The 17462-nt window shown below is 35.5% G+C and overlaps 2 protein-coding genes across 10 annotated transcripts in view; one reads left to right on the top strand and one right to left on the bottom strand.

Annotated features, from left to right (window-relative positions):
* The first annotated feature begins 388 nt into the window (after positions 1 to 388).
* On the top strand, positions 389 to 9047 carry FKBP7 (FKBP prolyl isomerase 7). 4 transcript variants are annotated; one of them, XM_007130739.4, is made up of 5 exons: positions 389 to 716; positions 1770 to 1921; positions 4169 to 4219; positions 6388 to 6518; positions 8718 to 9047. In XM_007130739.4, the coding sequence occupies exons 1-5, from the start codon at positions 508 to 510 to the stop codon at positions 8877 to 8879; spliced, it is 705 nt and encodes a 234-aa protein (XP_007130801.1). In that variant the 5' UTR covers positions 389 to 507; the 3' UTR covers positions 8880 to 9047. The 4 variants fall into 4 exon arrangements, with proteins under 4 accessions (XP_007130801.1, XP_054944792.1, XP_007130803.1 ...); XM_055088817.1 differs by lacking the exon at positions 8718 to 9047 and having other exon boundaries at positions 4169 to 4232; positions 6388 to 6503; XM_007130741.4 differs by lacking the exon at positions 4169 to 4219 and having other exon boundaries at positions 390 to 716.
* Positions 9048 to 12208: 3161 nt separating this feature from the next.
* The window catches only part of PJVK (pejvakin), a 36864-nt gene continuing 31610 nt past the window's right edge, over positions 12209 to 17462 (bottom strand). For 5 of the 6 annotated variants that reach the window (XM_028479546.1, XM_028479550.1, XM_028479540.1 and 2 more), the window contains 5 exons: positions 15594 to 15789; positions 14960 to 15101; positions 13510 to 13627; positions 12813 to 12911; positions 12328 to 12620 (listed from right to left, as the gene is read on the bottom strand). In XM_028479546.1, the coding sequence (XP_028335347.1) occupies positions 12328 to 12620; positions 12813 to 12911; positions 13510 to 13627; positions 14960 to 15031 (582 nt within the window). In that variant the 5' untranslated portion in view covers positions 15032 to 15101; positions 15594 to 15789. Of the gene's footprint in view, positions 12621 to 12812; positions 12912 to 13509; positions 13628 to 14959; positions 15102 to 15593; positions 15790 to 16523; positions 16735 to 17462 lie in introns of those variants that run through there. The other variant, XM_007130745.2, reaches the window with a different exon arrangement.

Raw genomic sequence — 17462 nt, 5'->3', positions numbered from 1 at the left:
TCGACCCCGAGAAGGCGCTTCAAAGACACCGCAGAAACAATGCCTCCCCCGATGCCCACCAGTTCTCTAGGGATCTGAGGAGACGCCTTTCATGCCCAGAAATGACAGTCGTATCCTCGGACTACGACATCCCATCAGTCTTATTTCCTCTTTTGCCAGTTTCAAAAGGTAACAAGAACGTTACTATCGAACCCTGAGGAAACTGTAAATTATGCGGACTTAGTGAGGAGATGCGGTGCAAGTGTGGAGTGTTGCCTTAAAGACTGAAGACAGCCAGCCAAAGCGCGGGATACCACCAGGAAGAAACCAGCAGCCAACGCGCAAAAATTCCGCTGCTGGGCGCGCCTCAGGGAAAGGGGGCGGGGCCACGCTTCACCCCGCCCCCGGCCTTTTATGACGTAGGACAATGCCTGCCACGCGTCGGAACTAGGCTGCTGGCGCGGCCACCCCGCGCCAGTGACACGCATAAGGGAACGCGGTGGTCATCTGGGGCCGACTCTCGGAATCATGCATTTCTTATTTAGGTTAATCATTTTCTTTTACCTGTGGGGCATTTTTACTACTCAGGGACAAAAGGCAGAGGAGAGCATAGAGGAAGTGAAAATAGAAGTTCTGCATCGTCCAGAAAACTGTTCTAACACAAGCAAAAAGGGAGACCTGCTAAATGCCCATTACGACGGCTTCTTGGCTAAAGACGGCTCGAAATTCTACTGCAGGTAGGAAATTATGCGAACAGCTCCCGCGTCCACTTGATGCACTAAATCTAGCCTCCCTCCACCAACCAGAAACCTAATTTGTTGTTTGATTGATTTGTTCTTGTTTTTTAACAGCGAGAGTCAGCCTTTTATTTCTAGGGGGAAATCAGATTTGATACAGTATTTCCCTATTATATGGAATATTATTTTAAATTACTGAAAATGTTGGCCCAAGAAATTATTAAAAATACACACATCCATACACTCCCTCTACCACCACTACCCTTGGTACCTATAGAAGTAAGTCAAGGTACTGTTTGTAAGAATGTTCACACTTTTCCTTTGTTGTGGGTTGGAGCCTCCTTACTGAGGACTACGTTGTTTAGGAGATATTATCTGGCCTTCAGAAGGACGATATTTACTGGCTGGAGGCCACTTTCCAGCTGTATCAAGAAGTCACTACAATGACTTTCTCTGGTGACTTCCGGACCCTGTGTCCTGCCTGCCCCCTCATCCCACCACTACTTACTCTGATTTAGTTGATGGTTTATTACTCAGAGGTAGAATGCCTTTTCTCCTTCTGTGCTATTACCCTATAAAAATACAATTGGGGAAAGTTAGTTCTTTGCATCTAGAATAGAGAAATTTAATAAGAAGAAAAGATACAAATTTTAATCGTGGTTCAAATGACTTTTTGAGGCTAAACCTGTACCATTATTTTTTAGAACAAACCCAGAATGGTTAAATAAGTCATTTGGACAATCCATGCAGCTAGTTAGGGGCAGGAGACCCATTAAAAAGTTAACTGTTGAGTAGTTTTTGTAAAGATGACAATAAAAAAAGAAAATGAGATGACTCCTAATGACTAGCTTTGGGCAAATCATACCTCTGTCTGGCTATTACGAGGGAAGTTTGAGCCAAACACCCCACTAGGGGGTTCAGAATGAATGTTAATATAGGAAAAGAAATGGTTAGAGAGGACTCCAATTTTAAATTGGAACTAAATGCTCAGCTGTATTTTAAAGTTTGATTTTTCTTGAAATCAACTTACCTAGGTGTTGTTTTTAATTATAGCCGGACACAAAATGAAGGCCACCCCAAATGGTTTGTTCTTGGTGTTGGACAAGTCATAAAAGGCCTAGACATTGGGATGATGGATATGTGTCCTGGCGAGAAGCGAAAATTGATTATACCCCCTTCATTTGCATATGGAAAGGAAGGCTATGGTAAGGTGTTTTAATATGTATATCTCTAAGTTATATTTAAAAATAAATCATAGACTTCGGGTATATAGTCAAAAAATCAAAAGCAGACTCTCAAAGTTAAATAAGATATAGAATATAGGGTCCAATAAACTTTAGCTCTATCAAGTCCAGTCATCATTAAAGAAAGAGAAATTAAAACAAAAATGAGATACCATTTTCACCCATCAGATTAGCAAAGACATAAAAGTTGGCAAAGGTATGGAAGAAACAGCAGTCCCATGCATTATTGCTGGGAATGTAAATCATTCGACCTCTTTAGCAATTTCTATCAAAATTTAAAATGCACATATCCTCTGATCCCATAGTTCCATTTCCAAGAATGTGTACTAAGGTACATCTTAAAGAACATGCATTGCAGACTTTTTCGGGTAGCAAGACTGCAAACTACCCGAGTATCCATTAGTAGGAAATTAGTTAACTAAGTTATGCTATATCTATACAATGGATTATTGTGCAGACAGTAAAAAGAATGAAGTAGAGCCATATATATTAATGTGTTAAAGATAAAATGGGATAGAATATATTCCTGCAACAAATATTTATTGAGCATCAATGCCAGGCTCTATTCTAGGCACTGAGCATAAAGCAGTGTACAATGCAGAAACAGTTTCCTAACCTCAATGAGATCTTACATGTGAGAGGGGAAATTTCACATATGCATCATGTATCTACATAGACTATCTAAAAAATACACCATCTGATGATATTAAATGTTCCTGGGAAGGAGGCCTGAGGGTCAAGGGTAAGGAGATTTCCTCTCATCCTGTAATATATTATACTATTTAAATTTTTTACTGTATGCATGTACTAAATTTTTTATTGAAGTATAGTTGACTTAAAATACTATATTAGTTTTAGGTATAAAACATGGTGACTCAATATATTTATAGATTACACACCATACAGAATTATTACAGTATTATTCACTATATCCCCTCTGCTGTATATAACATCCCAATTGGTGGGAATGTAAATTGGTACAGCCACAACTGAAAACAGTATAAAAGTTTCTCAAAAAATTAAAAATAGAACTACCATATGATCCAGTAATTCCTCTCCTGGGTATTTATCTGAAGAAAATGAAAACACTAATTTGAAAAGATATATGCACCCCAGTGTTCATTGCAGCATTATTTACAATAGCCAAGATATAGAAACAAGTGTCCATCGATGGATGAATGGATAAAGAAAATGTGGTACACACACACACACACACACACACACACACACACAGAGACACAGAGGAATATTACTCAGCCATGAAAAGGAATGAAATCTTGCCATTTGCAACAACATGGATGGACCTAGAGGGTATTATGCTAAGTGAAATAAGTCAGACAAAGAAAGACATGTATTAATTTTTCCAAAATTAAATTTTTAAAAATCACTAAAGTTAAAAGTGGAGCAGAATAGAGAAATTTTTAAGAGGGAAAAATGGGCAGTGTGGCAGAGGGCTGGTTTCTATATTGCATTCTCAGTTGGGTCCTTGCTTCCTATTGCTGTGTGGAGACTATAAAGATTTTTTTTTTTGGCCACACCCCAGGGCTTGCAGGGATCTTAGCTCCCCGACCAGGGATTGAACCCATGCCCCCTGCAGTGGAAGTGCAGAGTCCTAACCACTGGACCATCAGGGAATTTCCCAAAGAAAGAATCTTTACCTCCTCATTCTATCTAGAGCCCTTCTTAACCCCACATATTTGAAATATTTAGTATATAATTAAAGTAATTAAAGATTTTCTACAGTGAAATGTTGTCTTTACTCCCCAATATTTTGTTGAAATGGTACACCCTCTTTAAGGCTGTTAGTTTACTCATTAGGCAGAATGGTTCCCTCACCTATTCTTTCCAGCAAGAGTAGGGGATCACTGCCCCAAATTGGATTGGAGGGAAGTTAGTGGTACAAGTCAGATCCAGTCAGATTTAAAGCTCCTAAAGAGACAGTTCCAGATAACTACAGCTTCACTTTCAAAGCTTTTCGCCAATCATTTGGTTCCATCAAAACAGTTCCCACAGAACCATTATTAGTGTATCCTATTTTTAGTTGTAAAGGAACCTAGGAGAGGGAGAGAGAATTGAAGATAAATTGAACGCAGTCTTGTCCTAAAAATGCTGTCATAGGTTGAGGTCAATTCTAGGCAAAATGATATAGGCAGAGTTTGCCTTTCAGTCTCCTTAATCTCATTTTCAGTCTCTCTTTCTCTCTTGTAGATACCTCCACATTCTGCCTGCTACCAGGGCACCCACATCTCTCATCAATAGGTGCTCATCTTAGGTCCTGTTACCCTGTGACAAATGAGTACTTATTTTATCCTTTTTGTAAACTAATTTATGCTTAGATACAAATGACTACCCAGTCTGCCTAAGCTATTAATAAGCCAGACCCTTGCTACAAAAATGTAGAAATTTGACTTGAAGTTAGTTCATACTCAATTTGAGGTGTCTTCAATAAATATATAAAAATAATGAATCTCACTAGTAACATCCCAACACCTCCATTTTACACGTAAGGAAACTGAGGCCCAACAAAAGTGTGTTCTTTGGAATGTAGTTAACTGCTAGTTTACCTGCATTATTTATAATAGTTTACTAATAGCTTGAATTCAATTATTTTAAAAGCTGCTGTGTATACCATAAGTAACTGCTTAACAATATCTTGACTGAATAAGCTTTTTAAAATAAGCTGTTATTAAGACCTAACATTGGCTATAACTTTGTTTTAGGTAGTACTTGAAGAAGTCTTTTCCTGTGCGCAATATCTTTGCCTAATGTCACAGAGCACCCCTGCATGTCTTGAAATGCATGTGACTTGTTAGTGCTTTAATAGTACATGTGGTATGTATAGATTATTTACATTAACTCCTAATTCTTTGATCTGCTTCTCTAAATACAAGTAATTCTATAGCAAATGCATATTTTTCTCTTCTTTATACTGTAATTTTTTAGTAAGATAAAACTTAACTGGCAATATATTCTATGTTTACAGTAGAATTTTTGGGAAACAGACTTGTAATATTTTTTAAGAAATTTGAATTTGTGTTTTGAATTTGTTTTTAATTATTGTCAGGAGAAGTTATTTTTCTGTCATAAAGAGGTCTTAACTGGACAGAATAGGAATGGATTTTGTAAAAATGATCAATCAGTCAATCAATCTCTAGCTCTTTTACTATAAAGTCAGGTAATATGTGGTATGTTGGTTGGGATGGTCACATTAGTCATGTAATATGTGGGTAGATTTTTCTATGTCCTGGCTTTGGAGATGACTGATCCACTTATTTTGGCTGTAACTTTCAAGCTTTTTTCTTTGGATTATATAAATACTTCAGCAAGAATTCTCCACTTTTTCATTTAAAAAATTACTCTTTGCTTCAAAGAACAAACTTAGCCATTTTTTAAATAAGTGATAGAGGCCATTCATTCAACAAATATTTGAGTAACTATAATGTACTGGTTACAAAAGCCACCCAGTGCCTCTTAGCAAGTCATTTCTGCAGGTCATTTTTATGAATGGCCATCTGAAGTAGCCCATAGATTGCTAAAGTCATCTGTGACATCACTTAATAGATTAACTTTATTAAAGAGAGCTATTTAACTTAATACTTAGAAGGCTTTTTTGTGATTATAAATTTCTTCATGAAATTGTTACTGGTTTGTTATGTCATTGCACTATTTTTTGTCTATAAAGAATTTGAAAGACATGTATACTAATACATATATTTTATTCATACTTCCAAATAACTGAACAAAATCATTTTCTAAAAGATACCTATCTTTGAAATTGTTCTGCCTGTGAATTTCTTCTCTGCACTAGCTCTCTCCTGTATAATGTTGGGGTATATTAATAAAAAATTACAAGATTTAGGGCTTCCCTGGTGGTTCAGTGGTTAAGAATACACCTGCCAATGCAGGGGAGACAGGTTAGAGCCCTGGTCCAGGAAGATCCCATGTGCCGCAGAGCAGCTAAGCCTATGCGCCACAACTACTGAGTCTGCGCTCTAGATCCCGTGAGCCACAACTACTGAGCCCACGTGTCACAACTACTGAAGCCCACGTGCCTAGAGCACGTGCTCTGCAACAAGAGAAGCCACCGCAATGAGAAGCCTGCGCACCACAATGAAGAGTAGCCCCCGCTCGCCGCAACTAGAGAAAGCCCACGCACAGCAACGGAGACCCAATGCAGCCAAAAATAAATTTTTTTAAATACATGATTTATATTTATTTCAATTTAATCAGGAAATAATGGTCCCTTGGGTCTTTAGAACTGACTTGGTTTGAAGACATATGGAAAAAGTGTTCCTAAGAAATATTTAGAAAGCAATTTTTATAAATATGAAATAATATAATCATAATGCTATAATGGGTATTTGTAAATAAATATTTGAACGTTATCTTCATGTAAGTTAAAGTGTTAAAATTTACACCTTTAGCAGAAGGCAAGATTCCACCTGATGCAACACTGATTTTTGAGATTGAGCTTTATGCTGTGACCAAAGGACCACGGAGCACTGAAACATTTAAACAGATAGACACGGACAATGACAGGCAACTTTCTAAAACTGAGGTAATTCAAACAGATTTCATATGTACAATCTAATTTTTTGTCACATCTGTGTTATAGCTGTTATTTTTACTTCTACCTAGTATGGACTGATTAATTTGCTTTTATAGAGCTGGTTACAAAAAAACTAAATTCCAAGAAGAAAATGTACTTTTTTAATGTAAAACTTGAAACTAAGTCAGACTGTTTAATTTCCGTTCTCCCTGCAAGAGGGTCATTAAAATACCAAACTAATCTCTACAAGGCATTTCTGGCATCTAGCCTACAGGAGAAGATCTTTTCAAGCAGCACTGTAGGAATTTGTAACTGGGCAAATAATTCCCACCTCATAGGATTTTGAGGATTACATGAGATTATTAAAAGAGCTAGGAAAAATTTGAACTGTGTAGCCCAGAAAGTTGGTAAACAGGGTCCTGGAGTTCAGTTACCTAGCTTCTGCATCCTTAAAAAGCTAAAAATAGAGTTGTCATGTGATCCAGCAATCCCACTCCTGGGCATATATCCAGACAAAACTATAATTCAAAAAGATACATGCACCCCTATGTTTATAGCAGCAGTATTTACAATAGCCAAGACATGGAAGCAACCTAAATGTCCATCGACAGACGAATGGATAAAGAAGGGGTGTGTGTGTGTGTGTGTGTGTGTACACACACACACACACACACACACACACACACAGGAATATTACTCAGCCATAAAAAAAAGTGAAATAATGCCATTTGCAGCAACATGGATGGACATAGAGATTATCATACTAAGTAAAGTAAGAAAAAGACAAATATATATTGTATCACTTATATGTAGAATCTAAAAAAATGATACAAAAATGAACTTATTTACAGAATAGAAATAGACTCACAGCCGTAGAAAACAAACTTATGGTTACCAAGGGGGAAAGGAGGAGAGGAGGCATAAATTGGGAATTTGGGATTAACAGATACACGCTACCATATATAAAATAGATAAACAACAAGGACCTACTGTATAGCACAGGGAACTATATTCAGTATCTTGTAATAACCTATCATGGAAAAGAATCTGAAAAAGAATAGATCATAGATATATAGATATTTGTATAATGGAATTACTTTGCTGTGTACCTGAAACATTGTAAATCAACTACACTTCAATGCAAAAAAAAAGTGATAATAAATAAAATACCCAGCCTTGTTTAACACTATCTCCAAATCGTTGTGCTTTGCTCTCTTTAGTTATTATATGTATTAATATATGATTTATTTATATAATATACATAATTTCCAATAGAAATATAATTGAGTTACATACATAATTTTAAATGTTTTAGTAGCCACATTTTAAAAAGTAAAAAGAAACAAGTGAAATTAATGTTAATTAACTCAATATATCTAAAATATTGCCATTTCAACATGAAACCAATATAAAAATTATCAATGACATTTTTTATTATCTTCAAAATTTGTTGTGTATTTTACCCTTACAGTAGCTTGTCTCAATTTGATCTACCACATTTCAAGTGCTTAATGGACATATATGGCTAGTAGCTACCATGTTAGGCTGTGCTTATAATGTGTCTTTGCTTAGAGAAATGTCATATAGAGAAAAGGGAATACTTCAGAATACCTGTTCTTTATTTGACATTAGAGAGATGATCATAATTTGTAGATTGGGGGAGAGCTATAGAAGCACAGAAAAATTAAGAAAATTAAATTTTATTTCAAAACCTGTAGTTGGGTTTTTTATTCATTATACATATTTATTATTGGATTGGCCAAAAAGTTCATTTGGGTTTTTCATAAGATGTAATGGAAAAACCCGGACAAACTTTTTGGCCAACCCAATAACTTTAGAGATTACAGAAATGCCAATTTGGATTTTATTCACTAATGGAAATCCTTAAGAGGGAGTTTCCTTTGATAATGTGGATAGTGTAGATTATTGGAAAGCATTTAGTTTCAACAAAATTCAATTCAGATGTTAATCTCTGAGTATGTACCACTAACCACCTATAACCTTAGGGGAAGCTAGTTTGAAGATCTGTTTCTCTTCAGAAAATTGCTTCAAAGGTTGAAAAAATTAAACCTCAAATAGCTTTTTAAATTTTTGTGTCACTTATTATAAGCAGTTTTAGATATGAGTTTCTTTATGTAAACATTTTCTCAAAGTTGCTGGAAATTTCTTGTGATATCTTTTTATTAAAGAAATATTATTTTGGCCTAGATAAGTCATTACCTGAAAAAGGAATTTGAAAAAGATGAGAAGCCACGTGACAAGTCATATCAGAATGCAGTTTTAGAAGATATTTTTAAGAAGAACGACCATGATGGTGATGGCTTCATTTCTTCTAAGGAATACAATGTCTATCAACATGATGAACTATAGCATATTTTTATTTCTAAATTTTCTTAGCTATTTACTGTACTTTATATGTAAAACAAAGTCACTTTTCTCTGAGTTGTATTTTCTGTTTTTCCCCCATGAACATATTTTGATCCCTTCAATACATGTAATATTGGAATAATAAATGTGAGGCTGTTTTGCAAAATTTAACTTTCAAGTAAGGCATAATTGTGTTTCCTATTGCTCTATTCTGTTAACATGAATTGCAGCACCATAAAATCGACCTCTGCATCCTAGTGGGCAGCTTTTCCCCTTCAGGTTATAGGAGGACATCTATGTCAAAATCCACAAGCTCTTCCCAACTCTAACCTTAACAGCATGTATAGTTACGTAAATATCCAAATTTTAATATTTAAAGTGCCCCATATTTTTAAAATATTTAATAGGGACCCAGGAATTAACACTTCATTTGTTTATACATTTCACAGCATTATGGATAGTAGGATATAAAAATCATAGGACCAAGGAATCTTCCTTTAGTATGCATGCAGGAAAGCATTAGTTGTATAACTCTGTCAGAGAGCCTCAACACAGTCTCTGTACTTTTTGGTGCAAGTTTCTGGCCTTAGGTATTTGTTCCAATGACTAATGTTTGAAAGACATTTCATCAGACCAGAGGCTTTGTGCCTCTATCTTAGAGCAGGCATCATAACGTCTGTACTGCTCTGATTCTTGCATTCCCTCAGGCATCATTATATGCCTCTTCCTTCTTGTAGGCCTTTATATCTACCATCCCTAACTTTTTGTCTTGATAGTTTTAAATTGATGCTACGCTATTTCTTAGTCTCCCTTTCTCTAGGTATCTCTATCCTATGTCACTTCTCACAATGTTCTTGTTATTAACCATGAACGAGCATTACAAACTGGCATGCCATATGTGTAGAACTTATTTTACACATGAGGATATCAAATGAGGATGCACATGAGGATATAAAGTGCCATGGCAATTTTGTGTCCTGGTCAAATCATTGTGGTCCAACATGTTGAGAATAAGAGGTAAGAGATGCTGTAGAAGATCATGTTGGTACCCAAGAAAGGACACATATTTATTGGAACATGTAAGATTTACTTACTGTGTATGTAGAAAAGTTGTTAGGCAGTAAATAGCTCTATTCAAAACAATCGAGTTCAAAACAAAGTTTTTTCCATTTTCTGAAACTTGCTCTTTCCAAACCATTGTTCACTGTTCATCTTTTAACCTCTTTAAATATACTGCTAGAAATCCTATAATTTAAAAGTATAAGGGCAACACAAAAACCACTAGATTAGTGGATATCACATATGCATAGCACAGTTAGACACTTTGTAAAATAAAAACCTTTACTATCTTTTCTTTCCCCCCAATATTTCTTCATTCCTATACCCAATTTTATAACTCCTCACTTAATCATCAACTTTCATCCCTTTACTTCCCTCAGAAAAACCTGCTCCGTTCAAGTAAACTAAGTTGCTAATACAATATTATGTTTTGGTTTGGAAACGGCCCCCATTCTCTATATCCATATTAATAAAAGTCATGAGGTTTTTTTGATCAGTATACTCATATTTGCGCCTGAATCATATACTCTGCCCCAAACAAAAATACCGTGAAGGCTATATATGGAAATTATCCTATGATACAGACTTTCTAATTCTAACCTTTCTGTCCCATTGTTTTCATACCAAGTGCTTTTAAACTTATGTTTTTTTGTTTTTTATTTATTTTTGGCTGCGTTGAATCTTCATTTCTGCGCACGGGCTTCCTCTAGTTGCGGCGAGCGGGGGCTATTGGGCCCAATCAAGCAGAGGGCTCAGAAGAGCCCGACAAGTTTGATCAAGGAGAGACTTTTTGTCACAGATAATGCCAAACTGTTTACCAAAGTAATCCTACCAATTTGTTTTTCAACTAGTATGAGAGTTTCAGTTGCTTTTCATCCTCGCCAAAGCTTACTATTAGCAATTTGAAGATTTTGAATTCTTCTACTATACCTAGTGCTATCTCATGGTGGTTTTTTTTTCTAAACACTAAATGGATTGAACCACTTTTAAACTTATTTATTTATTTATTTTTGGCTGTGTTGGGTCTTCGTTGCTGCACGCGGGCTTTCTCTAGTTGCGGTGAGCGGGGGCTACGCTTCCTTGAGGTGTGCAGGCTTTGCATTGCAGTGGCTTCTCTTGTTGCAGAGCACAGGCTCTAGGCATGTGGGCTTCAGTAGTTGTGGCACACGGGCTCAGTAGTTGTGGCTCGCAGGCCCTAGAGTGCAGGCTCAGTAGTTACAGCGCACGGGCTTAGCTGCTCCGCGGCATGTGGGAGCTTCCCAGACCAGGGCTCGAACTTGCGTCCTCTGCACTGGCAGGTGGATTCTTAACCACTGCGCCACCAGGGAAGTCCCTAAACATATGTTTTAAAAAATTATAGATGATGGTAAATGAACAAGGAGATTTACTCTAAAACTCTAATCACATTTAAATAGTTAAAAAGATAAAATGTTAATCCTTCCACATACATATAGTATACAAGTATTTCATATTTACGTAATTACCTAAAGCCTTCATAGGCATATGCCTAGTAGTGACTGCTGTACTATACTCTTTGATTTCTGGAACTTTAACATAGTATTTTTGTAATTATTTTTAAATGGTGTATAGTAAATAATTTAGGTTGCTTGTGTATAAAAAAATTTCAGATGTCTTACAGAGTAGATGCAAAAGATCTCACAGAACTAAATACGTTAAATGTTTTAAACATTTTCAAAGGAGAAAAGAAATAAACATGTTCCAGCTGCCTTAACTTTAAAATGACTGTAGTGAGTTTTTATAAAGACAAAGCTGGAGAGCACATATATATGTACATCACAGAATGGCAGCCCATTACTACTATCAGTCATCCTTAATTGTGTACACAAAACCCCACACTGAGCTCAGTGTGCTTTTAATTTGATACCACAATTAAACATTTAGGATTACATTAAATTATTAACACATTTCTCTCATTTTACCAGACCTAGGGCAATAGTTAAAGCACCATAAAGTTGCCACTTGTGTACTCTTGTCATTCTTAGATCTTGAATTAAAAGCCAACTAAAAATAAAATTGATATCTAGAAAATTTCTATGTAAAATGAAACTAAATCCCAAAATATACTTCTAAAGTGACGGGCAGATTTTACAAAGGAATATCTATATTCTGAACTTTATATTTAAACCTTTTCCAATATAAACATTATTAATCTTCATGACAATTTATGAGGTAGATACTATTATCATCTCCACATTATAGATGGGAAAAATGATGCCCAAACAGGTTAATTTCTTGTTCCCCTCCCAGGTTAATTTCTTGTTCCCCTCCCTCTTAATTTGCTACAACTCATCAAAGCAAACCTAGATAATTTTGGAAAGGTGTGTGGCACAGTTGCACCTAAAGCACCAGCAAGATACATTGATTTTTCATTTTATTTCATTCTCTTGTGCCAAACATCAAAACAAGGAACTGCATGAAGTCTCACATACTTCTGCCCATCGACAGAGCACTGAAAGCACCCATAAACCGTCTCCCTTTTAAAGTTCCCCATGCCACAGAGTATGCAAGGTCCTTTTGGAATGTTGTGATTAAGTAAATTAACTCGGATATGAGTCCCTTCTTTGAGTGAAATATCACTCATGCTGAGAGGTTTGTCATAATAGTCAGAAAAAAGATCATCTAAGTAAAGCTGTGAACGAGAAATGGCATCCATCACTCTTCTATCTAAAAGGACAAAAAAAGAAATGTGTTAAAAGTCAAATAAAAAATGTATAGCCAAACTGCAATTATAACTATGTGTGAATCTAAACCATCAGTCATGAAATTTGGCTTTTAAATTTAAATTCTTAAGACAGGATTACTGAAGAGATAACCTCAAGTGTTAATCTGAGAAGAAAAAATCTTCAGCGGACATACTTCTTTCAAATAGTATATTTCTCAATCTGTAGAACAGTGCAAACGTTGCCGTTTCTTCCATTTCAAATCCTCCTTTTGACACTGAAGTGACACAAAGGTCTATAAAAAAAATTTTAGAAGATGTTATAATTTGAACAACTCAAATAATTATATTTGTATACAAAAAAGTTACAATTGTTACAATCCAATTGTACAATTGTTACAATCCAATTTGTATTACAAATAATTATTTGTAACTTTAAGGTTTTAGGGAGAGTCCGGAGTTGGGGGAGCTGGGTCTATGACAGGAAAACCAGAAGAAGGGTTGTCTTTGGGTACCCTAGTTTGGATGCCTTGACACCTTCGACATCTTACTGTCTACCTACTCTATTTGCCATAATCAAAAACTACCTATTAGATGATAATTTTTTATTTTCCCATATAAGTCAAGGAAATACTGTCAGTGGATTGTGTTCTCACTCTTAGCTATAATTATAAGTGGGTGGTGGGAAGACTACAGCCTTCCCCAAGAAACAGGGATGAGGTAATGAGTGAGTAAGGACAGGAGGGTCTTTCCCAGTTACTTCACCCAAACATAATATTGACAGTACTGAGAGCAGCACTCTTCTATCATTAGACACTCAGAAAGAGACAGAGATTCTCATTAAATCCTTCTTTAAAAATATAATCATTTCGGTGTTTCATGCAAATCACTCACCAAAGGCACCATCCAAGTAAATGAAGAGTTCGAAAACACTGAAAGCTATGGTTGTGTGTGCTGGAAAAACAATAGCTTTGTCCCTTCCCCTGGGATTCTGTTCATCCATAAAATGAAACTATATTAAATAAATTAAATAACATTGTTAAGGAGCACAACACATAAGGATGTATTTTTGGAGAAACAAAGCATTCCCTACAATCCTACCAAAAACAAACATCCCCACCCCTACAAGCAAAGAATTCTCCTACTTGAATTCAACTCTTTCTAGCAGAGGTCCAAATTAATGGTCCATTGGAGACTTGTGATCTATATTAGGAAATACCTCTCACTACTTTCTCATTTACTTTGTATCAGAGCCAATGATTAGTGCTACCACATGGGTAATGCTCTCTGGCATAGAAACCTTTTTCTTTCAACTGCAAACCAACTGCCTTTAAGTGCTACAGTTGTTTTTAGCCTATTCTGTCCGCTGTTCCAAAGCCCCCAGAGCTTTCAGCAGCTTTCCAAAGCAATTACCAACATTTAAGTAAATTTTTCGCTCAGTTCATGGCCCCCAAATGATCCAATGTTAAACAATTTGGTGGGCACCTAAATGTAGCCACTGAACAGAACCTTCATTTGCAAAGATTTGAAGTGATTATCATTGTACCCTATCTTTCTAATAATTCATTTTAATAAAACAAATCAAGTCATTATTATGCATCATTATTAGGTGAATGACAAGGAAAAATAATACCATAATTGAGCTAAAAATTAAACACAAATAGCTTTCAACATTTTTTAAAGGACTTAACATTGAATGAAGCATGTTTGGCCGTTAACAATATTATTTTAGAAAAATTAATTTAATATAAAAATATAAACTCAACTTTTAAAATTCAAGTAAAAACTGTATCACTTAAAAATAAAATCAAAGAACACAACATAACCACTCAATTTGTATTCTTAAAACAGCACAATAGGGCTTCCCTGGTGGTGCAGTGGTTGAGAGTCCGCCTGCCGATGCAGGGGACGTGGGTTTGTGCCCCGGTCCGGGAAGATCCCACTTGCCGCGGAGCGGCTGGGCCCGTGAGCCATGGCCGCTGAGCCAGCGCGTCCGGAGCCTGTGCTCCGCAACGGGAGAGGCCACAACAGTGAGAGGCCCGCGTACCGCAAAAAAACAAAAACAAAAAACAGCATAATAGTAATATGAGGGACTCCATTGTGCACATTATTTCACATGGATTAGTGTTTTCTAACATTATTTTACATGTTTATAATTCAAATTTTCTTGGATTGTTTTTCATATTCTAAAAGAAAACCATTGGTGTGCAAAATCCTATATACAATTGCAGCTTTTTAATCTCAACATTTGACAAAATACACAAGGCTCATTAGAAACTGAATACTTTAAAAATTCCCATTGCAACTTTTTAGTAAGAGAAGTCTAATGAGTCTAATGGTTTACCCTCATGGCTTCCCCACGAATTCCAGCGTGCACAGACAGTGAGCACTGTCGTGTGGTTCGGATGCTTTCCATGACCACACACAATACTGCCTTTCTGCTGCTCCTGGACTGACGTATCAAACTGTGGTCAAAATTAATTTTTCTAAAATCAAGAAGACAGACATTCACAAGAATCTGTAACATCTATGTATAATCAAGTACATTTTTTGATTATCATGTGTTACTATTCATGATCCACCTTAATTAAAAGTAAATCAAGGCAGTCCTAATACAAATCAGAAGGTGTGCTCAAAAGAAATTTAATAATCTGCCTCTCCTTTCTATTTTGTTAAAATATGCATACTATAGGAGTCTGTTGGAGGAGACTCTCAGTGTATTTGCTGCAAGCAGATTCTTGAAGTCTTGCAATCTTATAATTTAGCAAATGCGGCAGAGCCAAAGTGATTTTGCAGAACAATTAAATATTTTTTAAACCAAATGATTCCAGATATCTACACTTATCCAAAGCTTGGACATATTACTAATTTGCAGTAATTCAAATAAATCAAACAAATTACTCTGGTTTTAAGCACTCTTTGTAATGAAGTTAATATAATTAAAATATTTAATAAAAACCTGGAAGTATTATACTGACCGCGTAGTAATTTCCTTGAGTAATGTTGATACTTCCACTTCATGTTTGGTTACTACACCAAATGAAGCTTTTACTGCAACTGAATCTGATCCAGTAACGTTAATCCCAACGTCATTCACAATATGGTTGCCTCGCCTTCCATAGAGTGAAACGTCTGATTCATCTTCATAATTCAGTAACTGATAAGATGAAATACCTTTAAGAAAAGGAAATCAATATTTTAAATGTCTTGAATTCATCTAATGTAAATATGTATAGTAGCACATTAATTTACGATTTAAGACTTGATTACCCAAATGTTGAGAATGGCAACATCTTAAACCAAGATTAAAAAGAGAGCAATTCAATTAATCTGACAACAAGAGAAATAAATATCCAGAGTACTTTAAATGAACTCAAATTCTCTTTCAGCCAAGAGAATACTTAAGCATCAAGATCCACTGGCTAACTGAAAGAAAAACAAGTGTTTATAAGAAAAATTTGTTAAAATGTTAATATTAGCCTGTTAATACATTTCAGCTTACCAACCATAGTAACTGAATCAAAAAATAAATACAAATTACTTTCATCGCATTTAACCATGTCAGATAGGCAAGACTGAATAATACCCCCATTTAATAGATGAAGAAATACACTATTACGTCATATTCTAAGTTGATTTGGTTAAAACAATATATAAAATAACTGAAATTAAATTATACAATAAATAATCTTTTAAAATACATTTGAAATTATTCAACCAATAAGAAATTTGATACTATACAAACGTTAGGCATTGTTAACAATATTATTACTGTCACAGTAATGAGTTGCTTTTATCAATGAAAATACATAAATATCATGAACATAGGTAGCACAGACAACCTATGTTTAGATTACCAATAATATAGATGAATGAGTAGTCACTCCCAAACAGACATTTAAACTTACCAGCTGAAATTTCTCTGTCTCCTAGAAGAATATCTTTCAGTGTAAAAGGTGTTGAAGTAAATTTATATCTAGGAAACAGAAAACATCTCTTCTTTTTTACCACCAGACTTAGAGGTTGGTATTTGTCAGCCTCACTGAGGCTTGGAACGGGAACTAATCTCCCTCCATCTCCAACTTGTTTGACAAAGCTCTTGGTAGCCGCAGCAAACATATTAATACGGTATTAAAACGTCATGAACTGCAACCCTCAGATAACAAATCCATGTTTTCAAAAAAAAAAATCAGGCATAAAACTAAGTCTTGCTTGATTTTAAATATAATTACACACGTTAAAAATACAAAGCATGGTTTCACTGAGTAGCTTACCAGTGTACAATTTACAACACTACCTCCCCTGGTGTGCTCAGGTAATGAATTATAGATTAACGGTGTAAAATGATATACTAAAAGCAAGTCTAATTTGGAATTGCAGTCTATAACACTAAAACATACACAGAAAACTAGTAATCTTTAAATATTATCAATGTCCTTGATGACGGTCACAGCTGATAATGGTTTGCCAGGTTTGAAGGAAGCATATAGCCCTACAGGGAACAATACGTTAGCCACTAACATTAGCCCTGGACGCCATCCACAGTGGACCTAGTCCAAAGGGAATTCCTTCACAAGTCCATTGTGCCAATTTTGGCAACAGAAAAGCACTATTTCTGTGTTATGGTACCCAGTTCATTCTTTGAACATTTCATTCATTTTCCTTGTATGTTTACAAAACCAAGTGATTAATATAAAAATAAATTCACATTATATAAGGAAACAATTGTATGCAGAACTTTATAAAATACTAAATGAAAGCCATATTACATGTAACTGCATAAACTCTGACTTAGGGGTTTCTTATGAAGCTGGCACATAGTGTCTCTCTGAAATAGAGTACTGCTG

The sequence above is a fragment of the Physeter macrocephalus genome, chromosome 2 (genome assembly GCF_002837175.3).
Source record: "Physeter macrocephalus isolate SW-GA chromosome 2, ASM283717v5, whole genome shotgun sequence".
NCBI lineage: Eukaryota > Metazoa > Chordata > Mammalia > Artiodactyla > Physeteridae > Physeter > Physeter macrocephalus.
This window is presented reverse-complemented; position numbering and strand designations above follow the sequence as displayed.

Coding starts and splice junctions, on each gene's coding strand:
- FKBP7 (XM_007130739.4), top strand. CDS start 508: ATGCATTTCTTATTTAGGTTAATCATTTTCTTTTACCTGTGGGGCATT. Junction 1,922..4,168: donor ATATGGAAAGGAAGGCTATG/GTAAGGTGTTTT, acceptor TCTCTCTTGTAG/ATACCTCCACATTCTGCCTG. Junction 4,220..6,387: donor CCCACATCTCTCATCAATAG/GTGCTCATCTTA, acceptor CACCTTTAGCAG/AAGGCAAGATTCCACCTGAT.